The sequence below is a fragment of the Salmo salar genome, chromosome 04 (assembly GCF_965601325.2).
Source record: "Salmo salar chromosome 04, fSalSal1, whole genome shotgun sequence".
Classification (NCBI taxonomy): Eukaryota; Metazoa; Chordata; class Actinopteri; order Salmoniformes; family Salmonidae; genus Salmo; species Salmo salar.
Window position 1 is genome coordinate 31616982 of NC_138294.1, and position 13053 is coordinate 31630034.

General features: G+C 40.6%; 1 protein-coding gene across 2 annotated transcripts in view; it reads left to right on the forward strand.

Moving 5' to 3' along the window:
* fbxo41 (F-box protein 41) overlaps positions 1–13053 on the forward strand; it is a 111269-nt gene that overhangs the window by 79330 nt on the left and 18886 nt on the right. For both annotated transcript variants that reach the window (XM_014195607.3, XM_014195608.3), the window contains exon 9: positions 9218–9370. In XM_014195607.3, coding sequence (XP_014051082.1) covers positions 9218–9370 — 153 coding nt within the window. The remainder of the gene's footprint in view (positions 1–9217; positions 9371–13053) is intronic.

The following is a 13053-nucleotide window of genomic DNA, read 5'->3' on the forward strand; positions in this document are numbered from 1 at the left end:
TTTCTCTCTTCCCCCATCATCTCTCCTTTCTCTCGTCCCCCATCATCTCTCCTTTCTCTCTTCCCCCATCATCTCTCCTTTCTCTCTTCCCCCATCATCTCTCCTTTCTCTCTCTCACTCACTCAGTCACACCTTTTGGCGGAATTTGCCGTTTTGAATCCAAAATAGGTGACCTACGTGAAACTTGTTGATCTGATGAGAAAAGTTGGGGGGGGGGGGGGCTTTGGCTCACAACTGGTTGTAAGCGAACGAGTAATGCACGTTTGCAGCAATACTGGCTGTAGCCAAGGCTCAGCCAATCATTCACATAACAGAATGCAACAGGAGACTAAAGAGACAACCAATTTGCTAGTTACAGATTCAGCGCGCGTTCTGGATAGACAGCAGTAGGGTGAAAAGGCAGTTTGCCATTTACAGCAGCGCGACCCCTGAACGATAACGAAGAGGTCGGTGGGAGGCCTGACCACGTAGACGGGGGTGAGAAGGTGATGAAGCATACTTCATGAGCTGTAACCGAAAAACAACTGGCATTTGGAAAGTTTGATGTGAGGGGGAATGTGTGGCGAACAAGTATTGGCATTGTTAAGTATCTTGCTATAGTAGCTGGATGGAATTCTCCGTTAGCTAGCCAGAGAAATGTTGAGCAACATTAGCCAATTTAGCTGATCAAATAATTGAGTTTATTGTTTGAAAATTACCTGGCTAATAGTCAGACAGCTAGCTAGCTAATGTTACAACATCAGATGAGCTAACGTTAGTAACCTAACCAATGTGCTATGGTATTAACTGGTATACAACCCCTTGCCGTTCCTCAAATTATAACGCGTTAGTTGCACCAAGGTAAATACAGTTTCAGGTTCGATATTCGACGGATATTCGCCTGTAGTTTTCCTTACGTCCACTAACAGCAGTTAGGGACTGTCAACATAGTGACAAATCAAAAGATTTCAAATTTCAATAGCTCTAACCATTACTCCTAAAACTTTCAAAACTTGTTGTAGCTAACCCGATGGCATAAACGCACATTGCACACACTTTTAAAAAAAATTTTTGGTCGATTTACATCTCACACGATTTTAAATAATTTATTTACATTTTCAAATTTGAATAGGTCATTGGTCATATCACCTACTGACTTCAAACAAGGTTCAGAATGTCCACTGACTACCCTTCTATATTGCACACCCTTTAGTTTGTCGTTTGTCAATTTTCATCTCATACGTTTTTACATGAATTTTTCAAAGCTTCAAATTTCAATAGCTCCTTGGTCATGCGACCTACTGACTTCAAAGACGGTTCAGAATGTCCACTCAGTGGGCCTACACGTTGCACACCCTTTAGTTTGTCCATTTTCATCTCGCATGATTTTACGTGAAATTTTCCAAATTTAAAATGTCAAGTTCCTTGGTCATGTGACCTACTGACCTCAAACGAGGTGGAATGTCCACTGACTATGCCTTCATATCGCACACTCTGATGTTTGTCTACTTTCATCTTACGCTTTTAGACTTAAATCTGTAAGCCTGAGACCCAGTAGGTGTGGACACCCACACTCAGAAGTCATTTGGAGAAAAATAAAGTATTTGACTGACAGTAGTTAACAGTGATTACTATTATCTGTCTGAACCCCTTGTACAATCAAACCCTTCCAGGACATTACAATCTCACCACGCAGGATATTCCATGGTCCCTAGACTCCTTTCTAACAGTCCTCAAGCTTCAATAGGATAGTCAATGACTGTGTAACCGTTGAAATTCAGAGTCAATGTTATCATTTTAGTAAGTCTTATGGTCGGGCATAAAATGTTGTCTCCATTTTCTTGCTTTCTCAGGTCCTGCTGAGTGGACGGTATTGATGCCTTTTCAGTCTAGCGCCAGTCAGGTGTCATTTGTTATAAGCACCACGCCACCTCACTCCCGTTTCATAACACCCTCTCTCCTTCTACCCTTTCTCTACACTCCAAGAACCACGAGAGCCCTCTAGCTGTAGACGCCCCCAGATCCATGACAACTGAGATTCCCATATCCGTAGCCTTCGTAGCTTGTAGGTCTAAAAGCGTTTTTGTCCTTACTGTGTTGAAATATCGAAGATGAAGCTTTTTGTGTGACTCTGGTAAGTCATTTCAAGTCAGTCTTGTTTTCCCTGGCACATAAACCGTATACTACTAACTAGTTCTGTTTTATTTTGCCTTTGCAGCATAAAAATCTTGTTGGGAGCCGAAAAACACTCACAGCTGTATGTTAATAAAGAAATGCTACAACTCAGTACAATGGTAAATGTTAAGTCAGCTGTGGGGTATGGACAGTAGAGTGGGGATGCTGTTGTAGTGAGAGTCATCACTATTTTCCGGACTTTTCTTTTGATGAGGGTCAAAGCACTGGAGAATAACCTGGTTCTGATCCAGATGTACCGGACTCATTTGCCTGAGGGTGGCCTCTAAAATAGTGAATGAAGTTATGTTTGCTTGTAACACTGGTCATCCTTATGCACTCCATGCAATACTTACTGTTTGTAATAGTTATTGTCATGTTTTTTTGTCCACATTTGTTTGGAAATACGTGTAACTGTCCTTTTGTCGTTGGCATACAGCTGCATGGTACTGTGATATTAGTTGTCATGTTGTCCACTAAGCTGGTTGTTAATCTAAAGCATACTTTTACAAGTTTGTTTAATATTTGCATTTGTCCCCCCATGTCTTTGCCTCAAGAGTCCAGTCTGCCTTTCACAGCCCTTATTGCAAAGACGACATTGTAAAATCCTTTTTCCAGAAATGACATTTTTGTGATGGGGTATGAGGGTTGTGATATGGGTCATTTAAGGGATCAATACATTTCTATATTGCTTCCCCAGTATCTGCATGAACCATCAAGCCAAGTGTTTTTGGTTGACGCTGCTGGACAGACAGAGAAGGAGGAATCGAACACGCTGCATTCAAATTCAGGTCTTAGTTATTCCATTGTACTGGATCTAATACATATTAGTATTTAACATACATTTATAAGTGTAATTTTTTTTAACATACTGTGAAAAACTTTCTTGGCTGCTGCCTCTGTCACTTTCAGACATGCGCAGAGCAGACTGAAAGGGGAAGGGTAGCTCTTGACTTGAACCACAGGGGTTCTCTGTAAAGAGAGAGTAATCCAAAAGGCACAGACACACCCCTTCACTTTGGTGCCCTTGACCTGTATATTCTCTCCTGATTGGTCTCCGTGGTGCTTAGTCAATGGGAACTCCGTTGCCGGCCTCATCGTAAAGTTTTTACACAGTCCGGCAGTCTCGACTAAAGTGCCAGAGGTATGAGGAGAGACATCCTCCTTTTGTATTTATGGGAACAAATATTTCCTAACACTTTGGATCCTATTCTTGGACAGTTAGGAGACACAATGCATCAATGCAAAAATAAAAAAGAAGTGACTAATTACTGTCCATGAGTAACCTCAACCTTGTGGGTCAGTGGATGTTTGGGCCAATAAAGTGCCAACTCAATTCTACCAGTGACGAGTCTCTCATGCCCCTATGAACGGGGACACAGGGCAATAGTTTTTCATCTAAACCAGCCCTTTTTTACTGGAGTACACTATAACCCCTAATTGGGGCTCTTTTCTTGACACACAGTAGCAGTTTACCAGATAAGAAGTCAAGAAGATCAAAAAGTAGATTGTTGTAAGGGTGTATTACGTCCTGTGCTGGCCATATTGTCATATCCATTCTGGATTCTGAGTGGTAAAATCAGAGCTGAAAAATGCCTCCTATGTACGTGTATACTGTTTGTGGGAATGTCTTATTTCCATCCTACATGTAGTGTTGGTACATGGAATATTCCTCAACTGCATATATCATAAATTGCTATTGCAAATAGAAACATTATATTCAACAACTGACATTTTCAGATATTATTTTGACTAACACACTTTGGCGCTTACAATTCATTCTCTTATCGTCATAGATTTGATGGGCTCTGATCTTTGACTTTCTTTAAGCACGTACTGATGAAACTGCCACTTCATATTTTTTCTTGAAGTCTACAAACGCTCAACATTTATTCACTCTGTGATAGGGCAGGATCCAATATGCTACGTTTAGTATTGTCCTGTAAATGGTTCAGTGCCTGTAATTTAGGCTGTGTGTAGAATGGGGCATGAAGGAAATTACCTCTACTACTAAATTACTACTAGATTATAGTGAGGAAAACCGCATACAGTTTTGGCCTGTGTATTCATTTGCCTATAACTAATCAGTATTCCATTATGTTTACATAAAAAAAAAAAAAAAAAAAAAGAGTGCTTCAAAATGAGAAGATCCTGCCATGGAAAAGACGACTGGGTGGACATAAAGTGGAAAGGAGGGGAAATAACTCACACCATGCAGCAGACACCTTAAGCTGCGGGGTCTTTGTAATGCAGGTTTGATAGTTATATTTTCAATAATGAATGGTTAGCTGTTATGTGGCAGTTAGGTCAAAAACTCTATTTTTTGGTGTAAATGGTCAAGGAAGTTGCACAGAACCTCCCCAACATCCTCTCCCAAATTGATATAGAACCTTTACTAAAACACATGGAGCAACTGCAAAAAGAAATGGCTGAGGATATACTAAAAATGGCTGGTATGTAATGACATTTAATTCAAAGTAAATGTGAATTCTTTATTTTTATGTAGTTGTGTGGGACAGCCGTATGATCAGTTCATGCCTATGATTTCAGAGTTCAACAAAGCCAACAGCTGCTTCATGTGTGCCACTGATGAAGAACCTGGATGTGGCCCAAAGACTGACTGGGCTAGTAACTTTATTTAACATGTTTATAATCTTTTGACAACAGTGACTGCATGTAAGGCAATTTATGATATAACACAATGGATGGCTAATTCGTCATTCGTCATACTGCATTGATATTTGATATTATTTATAACGTGTTACTTTGTTTTGTTTTAGACTGAATGTTTTGCATGCCAATGGTGGTTCCATGTGCTGTAACTAGGAATGAAGACAAAAAAGTTCAGAGTAAAGAACACAAACTGGAAGTGCAGTCTTTGTTGTTGAAAATGTCCGCTATACCCCATCCACACTGAAGAGGCTCTGAAATGTACATCAACCAGGGATAAAGACAAAGTTAACACTGAAATGTTTCATACTTATTTGAAGTTAAGTGTCGGTTGACATGTTGGAAAAGATTAAAAGGTCTACAGTTTCTGTTTAATTTGTCAATATTCCATTTGTATTCATTGATTTACTGGCCACCATTACTGTGGTTACATGTTCAGTATATGTATTGACCAGCAAACCCACTGCAGCCTACCTCACTAGCTCACTCTCCATCCCTGCTTTGGACAATTAATAGCATGACTTTCGTACTTTGCCCTTTACCTTTATGGTTGATTATTAACGATGAAAGGAGATATTATCTGTCGCTCTCTCTCCTATTGTGTACCGCTGTTAAATACTGTGGAAAAATAAAAAAAAAGGGTAAATAAGTACTTAGAACTACCAATTATTATAGATAAATATTAAGGGTAAACACTGGACTGAACCCCCTAATTGTCAAACTAATATTAATGTACAACAATAGACGAGACATAACTAGAGGTTATGCAATATGGGTGTATATCCACTGCACGCTTAGGTGTGTAATTGACATGACCAAGGAGCTATTGAAATGTAAAACGATGAAAAATGTACGTTACACTGTGATTTTACAGTACACAAGCAAGTGTGCAATATAGAAGGGTAGTCAGTGTACATTCTGCACCTTGTTTGAAGTCAGGTCACATGACCAAAAAGCTATTAATTTTAAAAATTTGGAAAATTTCATGTAAAATCATGTGAGATGAAAATGGACAAACTAAAGGGAGTGTAACATGTAGGCCCACTGAGTGGACATTCTGAACCTTGTTTGAAGTCAGTAGGTCACATGAGCTATTGAAATTAGAACGTTTGAAAAATTCATTTAAAAACATGTGAGATGAAAATGGACAAACCAACGGGTGTGCAATATAGAAGGGTAGTCAGTGGACATTCTGAACCGTGTTTGAGTCAAGTAGGTTACATGACCAAAGAGCTATTGAAATTCGAATGTAAAAAAAAACGTTTGTACTTTGTTTACGCTCCCTAACTAATTCAACTAGGAATACAAAATGCTGCTCACATTTCCACATGTTTATTAGCTTTGGAAAGCGAATTAATGTCCAAATCGTGAAAATAAAACCTGTACAATGTTATGTGCAATTTTTCCAACATGACACTTATTTGGAGTCTGTGGCTCAAGTGGTTTGAAAGATATTGAGGTTTGAAAGCACGAATATCCGTCATATATCCAACTTGAAACTGTCTTTACCTCTGCCAGGGTCCAGTAAGTAACTAACACAATCTGTGTGAAATGTTAACTAGCTAACGGACTAATTACTATCTGTGAACTGTTTTCCCTCTACATCATGTGGTTAATTTTCAGAATGAGAGATTTAGGTGAAAATGAGGCATTGATTGTTAAACAAGTGGATTCAGGGATCAAGTTTAGCTGGAGCTGGGCCTGGCTTATGCTGGATGCCAGTAGAGGTGAAAGAAACACCACAAACTTTCCCTCTTTCAATACAGTGGATAAAAATGGGTATGCCAGATGTACTCTGCCTGAAAGAGATCAATTATGCCGACAAAGGGTCTCATGCTCTGCTGCTGGCACATTGTAGAACATATGTCCACAGGCAGAACGTGTACAATGTAATAACCTGCAGAGTAGCCCAAAGATATTGCTTTTTTTGTGTTGAACTCGACAGTAACACTTTTGTGAGTGAGGGGGGATTATTAAATTTTTTACTTGGTGAACGTTATTTTTGCACACATGTAGCCTTGTGCACTTGATCGACGTCTACTATAGTGGCCACGATAATAGAGCAAAAATAGCATGCCTGTTTGTTTCTATTTCTACTTTAAGATGTTTTTTCCCAAGTGCAATATTTATGTGTGTGGTCACAAGCGTTCTATTATAAAGGCTGTCATGCTAACTGCAATATTAGTGTATTGTTGTTTTCGCAAGACTTTGCAATAAAGTCTAGGCAACAAATAACATTGGATTGCTTTCTTTACATTTTTTAGCTGGGAGTTAGGTTCACATTAACCACTTTTTTTTATTTAAACACAGAGACTGATCATGTAGATCATATTCGTTGTTGTTTATTTAGTTAACCTGCATTTCCCCCCTAGCAGGGATTTCTTGCATGTTTCAGTGCAAAAAAAAAAAGTGACCTTTTTGGGCCCTCAGTTTACATATGTGCTCTCTCTCCTTTCTCTCTCTCTCTCCCCTTTCTCTCTCTCCCCTTTCTCTCTCTCCCCTTTCTCTCTCTCTCCTTTCTCTCTCTCTCTCCCCTTTCTCTCTCTCCCCTTTCTCTCTCTCTCCCCTTTCTCTCTCTCTCCCCTTTCTCTCTCTCTCCCCTTTCTCTCTCTCTCCCCTTTCTCTCTCTCTCCCCTTTCTCTCTCTCTCCCCTTTCTCTCTCTCTCCCCATCTCTCCTTTCTCTCTCTCTCTCCCCATCTCTCCTTTCTCTCTCTCTCTCTTTCTCTCTCTCTCTCCTTTCTCTCTCTTTTCTCTCTCTCTCTCCTTTCTCTCTCTCTCCTTTCTCTCTCCTTTCTCTCTCTCTCCTTTCTCTCTCCTTCTCTCTCCTTTCTCTTTCTCTCTCTCTCTCTCTCTTTCTCTCTCTCTCTTCTCTCTCTCTCTCTCTCTCTCTCTCTCTCTCTCTCTCTCTCTCTCTCTCTCTCTCTCTCTCTCTCTTTCTCTCTCTCTTTCTCTCTCTCTTTCTCTCTCTCTCTCTCTCTTTCTCTCTCTCTCTTTTCTCTCTCTCTCCTTTCTCTCTTTTCTCTCTCTCTCTCTCCTTTCTCTCTCTCTCCTTTCTCTCTCTCTCCTTTCTCTCTCTCTCCTTTCTCTCCTTCTCTCTCTCTTTCTCTCTCTCTCTCCTTTCTCTCTCTCTCTCTTTCTCTCTCTCTCTCTCTCTCTCTTTCTCTCTCTCTCTCCTTTCTCTCTCTCCCCATCTCTCCTTTCTCTCTCTCTCTCCCCATCTCTCCTTTCTCTCTCTCTCTCTTTTCTCTCTCTCTCTCCTTTCTCTCTCTTTTCTCTCTCTCTCTCCTTTCTCTCTCTCTCCTTTCTCTCTCCTTTCTCTCTCCTTTCTCTCTCCTTTCTCTCTCTCTCCTTTCTCTTTCTCTCTCCTTTCTCTTCTCTCTCCTTTCTCTTTCTCTCTCCTTTCTCTTTCTCTCTCCTTTCTCTCTCCTTCTCTTTCTCTTCTCTCTCTCTCTTCTCTCTCTCTCTTTCTCTCTCTTTCTCTCTTTCTCTCTCTCTTTCTCTCTCTCTTTCTCTCTCTCCTCTTCTCTCTCTCTCTCTCTCTCTCTCTCTTTCTCTCTCTCTTTCTCTCTCTCTTTTCTCTCTCTCTCTCCTTTCTCTCTTTTCTCTCTCTCTCTCCTTTCTCTCTCTCTCTCTTTCTCTCTCTCTCTTTCTCTCTCTCTCTCCTTTCTCTCTCTCTCTCCTTTCTCTCTCTCTCTCCTTTCTCTCCTTTCTCTCTCTCTCTCCCCATTGCTCCTTCCTAGTCTATATCCTGCAGCCGGTTGAGAATGAGTCAGATAGAACATGGGGCTATCTCATTCCTGACATTGTGTGTGTGTATGCACGGCCTTGTGAGAGTGTGTATGAGTGTGTGCACACTGCATTTGCATGCTTGCTCGCTTATCCCTCTTATCCTTATGAATAGAAAATGGCTTTTCTATTTGATTAAGCTTTGCACAAACAGATTGAACACGTTTTAGTACAACATTTTTCTTGACTCTCTTGGTCAGAACAGCATAATGCCATGCATTAACATTCTACTGCTTCGACAGACAAATCCAGAGGCATACATTGCTGCAGTGCCTTGTTCAACTCAAGGACAATACTCGTTCTGCACTGAGTAATTGGTATATTCAGTAAAAATTGTTTTATTAACTTGTTTTTTGTAGCCTTCCCTGTGGCTCAGTTGGTAGAGCATGGTGTTTGCAACGCCAGGGTTGTGGGTTCGATTCCCACGGGGGGCCAGTAGGAGAAAAAAAAAAAAAAAGTATGAAATGAAATGTATGCATTCACTACTGTAAGTCGCTCTGGATAAGAGCGTCTGCTAAATGACTAAAATGTAATGTAAATGTAATGTCTGTCTCTCTCTCTGTTGCTCTCTCTCTGTTTCTGTCTGTCTCTCTCCTCTGTTCCTCCCAGGGGTTGTCTAGAAGAGGGTCTGGAGTCCTTGCTGAAGGCTACAGGAGGGAACCTGTTGATCCTCAAGGTGTCTCATTGTCCCAACCTGCTAACTGACCGCTCCCTGTGGCTCGCCAGCTGCTACTGCCGAGCCCTGCAGGCCGTCACTTACAGGTACTACCACCAGGGGGTGATCACACATCATACACTACAGTGTACATTAGAGGTCGACCGATTAATTGGCATTGGCGGTTAATTAGGGCCGATTTTCAAGTTTTCATAACAATTGGTAATCAGCCTTTTTGGACACCGATTATGGCCGATTACATTGCAATCCACAAGGAGACTGCATGGCAGGCTGTTACGCGAGTGCAGCATCAAAAGCACTTTGTGGCTGAAAGGAGCCAAGGTAAGTTGCTAGCTAGCATTAAACTTATCTTATTAAAAACAATCAATCTTCACATAATCACTAATTAACTACACATGGTTGACGATATTACTAGGTTAACTAGCTTGTCCCGCGTTGCATATAATCAGTGGTGGCTGTTAATTTATCATCGAATCACAGCCTACTTCAACTTCGCCAAACGGGTGATGATTTAACAAAAGCACAATGTTGCACAAATGTACCTAACCATAAACATCACCTTCCTTCAAATCAATACACAGAAGTATATATTTTTAAACCTGCATATTTAGTTAAAAGAAATGCATGTTAGAAGGCAATATTAACTAGGGAAATTGTGTCACTTCTCTTGCGTTCTGCAGAGTCAGGGTATATGCAACAGTTTTGGCTGCCTGGCTCGTTGTGAACTGTGTGAAGACCATTTCTAACAAAGGCCGTAATTAATTTGCTGGAATTATACATAATTATGACGTAACGTTGAAGGTTGTGCAGTGTAACAGCAATATTTAGACTTAGGGTTGCCACCCGTTAGATCAAATACGGAACGGTTCTGTATTTCACTGAAAGAATAAACGTGTTTTCGAAATGGTCCTTTCCGGATTTGACCATATTAACCTCTCTGGGGGTGTGGGACGCTACCGTCCCACCTGGCCAACATCCGGTGAAATTGCAGAGCGCCAAATTCAAAAACAGAAATACTCATAATAAAAATTAATAAAACAGTCAAGTGTTATACATCGGCTTGAAGATGAACTTCTTGTTAATCCAACCGCGGTGTCAGATTTCAAAAGGCTTTACGGCGAAAGCATACCATGCGATTGAGGACAGCGCCCAGCACACAAAAGTTACCAGCCAAGTATTAGTTACATTTTATCACCATTTCTGACTTTTGTATCACTTACCTTTGATCTTCATATGGTTGCACTCACAAGACTCCCAGTTTCACAATAAAGTCCCTCTTTATATCCTAAAACCTCCATTTTGTTCAGTAATCCAATGGCTCAAAGGCAGACGAAAAATCCAAATAGTATCCGTAAAGTTTGTAGAAACATGTCAAACGATGTTTATAATCAATCCTCGGGTTGTTTTTAGTCATAATAATCAATAATATTTCAACCGGACAATAGCTTCGTCAATATAAAAGAAAAACAAAAAAAGTGTGCTCTCGGTTGTGCGCAGGAAACAGGTCTGGGGACTTTCCACTATCCACTCACTCAGTGGTATACTCCCTCATTTTTCCGAATACAAGCCTGAAACAATTTCTAAAGACTGTTGACATCTAGTGGAAGCCATAGGAAGTGCAATTTGAGTCCTAAGTCATGGGATACTGTATAGGCAGTCAATGGAAAACTACAAACATAAAAAAATCCCACTTCCTGGATGGATTTTTCTCAGGTTTTCGCCTGCCATATCAGTTCTGTTAAACTCAGACATTATCTTAACAGTTTTGGAAACTTTAGTGTTTTCTATCAATCTACCAATTATATGCATATCCTAGCTTCTGGGCCTGAGTAACAGGCAGTTTACTTTGGGCACGTTTTTCATCCGGAGGTGAAAATAGTGCCCCCTACCCTAGTGAGGTTAATGACCAAAGGCTCGTATTTCTGTTTGTTTATTATATTATAATTAAGTCTATGATTTGATAGATCAGTCGGACTGAGCGGTGGTAGGCAGCAGCAGGCTCGTAAGCATTCATTCAAACAGCACTTTACTGCGTTTGCCAGCAGCTCTTAGAAATGCTTGAAGCACAGCGCTGTTTATGACTTCAAGCCTATGAACTCCCGAGATTATGCTGGAAATACTATAGTGTCTATAAGAACATCCAATAGTCAAAGGTATATGAAATACAAATGGTATAGAGAGAAATAATCGACGCGTCCTAATTCCTATAATAACTACAACCTAAAACTTCTTAACTGGGAATATTGAAGACTCATGTTAAAAGGAACCACCAGCTTTCATATGTTCTCATGTTCTGGGCAAGGAACTTAAACGTTAGCTTTTTTTACATGGCACATATTGCACTTTTTACTTTCTTCTCCAACACTGTGTTTGCATTATTTAAACCAAATTGAACGGTTCATTATTTATTTGAGACTAAATTGATTTTATTTATGTATTAAGTTAAGTGTTCATTCAGTGTATATATAAAAATCGGCCGATTTAATCGGTTTCGGCTTTTTTTGGTCCTCCAATAACCGGTATCGGTGTTGAAAAATCATAATCGGTCGACCTCCTAGTCCTCCAGACCCCTTGTCTTTTTCCACATTTTGTTACGTTACAGCATTCTAAAATAGATTAAATTGTTTTTTTCCCATCAATCTACACACACTACCCCATAACGACAAAGGAAAAACTGTTTTTCACATCTGTATTTGGGGAGTTTCTCCCATTCTTCTCTTCAGATCCTCTCAAGCTCTGTCAGGTTGGATGGGGAGTGTCGCTGCAGTTATTTTCAGGTCTCTACAGAGATCTTTGATCAGGTTCAAGTCCAGAGAATCTGGTTTCTCATGGTCTGAAAGTCCTTTAGGTGCCTTTTGGCAAACTCCAAGCGGGCTGTCATGTGCCTTTTACTGAGGAGTGGCTTCCGTCTCGCCACTCTACCATAAAGGCCTGATTGGTAGAGTGCTGCAGAGATGGTTGTCCTTCTGGAAGGTTCTCCCATCCCCACAGAGGACTCTGGAGCTCTGTCAGAGTTACAATTGGGTTCTCAGTCACCTCCCTGACTAAGACCCTTCTCCCCCGATTGCTCAGTTTGGTCGGGCGGCCAGCACTAGGAGGGGCTTTGTGGTTCCTAACTTTTTCCATTTAAGATGTTCTTTGGGGACCTTCAATGCTGCAGACATTTTTTAGTACCTTTCCCCAGATCTGTGCCTCGACACAAAAGTATCGTCCAACCCATCGGCTATCTCAAGGCACCCACGTCTTGAAATATGCAGACAGACAGATTAACTTCTTGCATCTAGGCGTTCTGCTAGCGGAACCTCGTTCCGCCAGTGGGACCCCTAGCCAACAGCCAATGGAACAGCAGGGCGCGAAATTCAAAACATCAAAAATCGAATAATTTCAATTTCTCAAACATATGACTATTTTACACCATTTTAAAGATACACTTCTCCTGAATCCAACCACGTTGTCCGATTTCAAAAAGGCTTTACAGCGAAAGCAAAACATTAGATTATGTTAGGACACCACCTAAACAAGAAAAGCCACACAGCCATTTTCCTAGCAAGGAGATGTGTCACAAAAACCCCAAATCCAGCTAAAATGAAGCACTAACCTTTGACGATGTTCATCAGATGACACTCCTAGGACATCATGTTACACAATACATGTATGTTTTGTTCGATCAAGTTCATATTTATATCCAAGAACAGCATTTTACATTGGCGCATGATGTTCAGAAAATGATTTGCTGCCAATACCTCCGGTGAATGTGCACATTCATTTA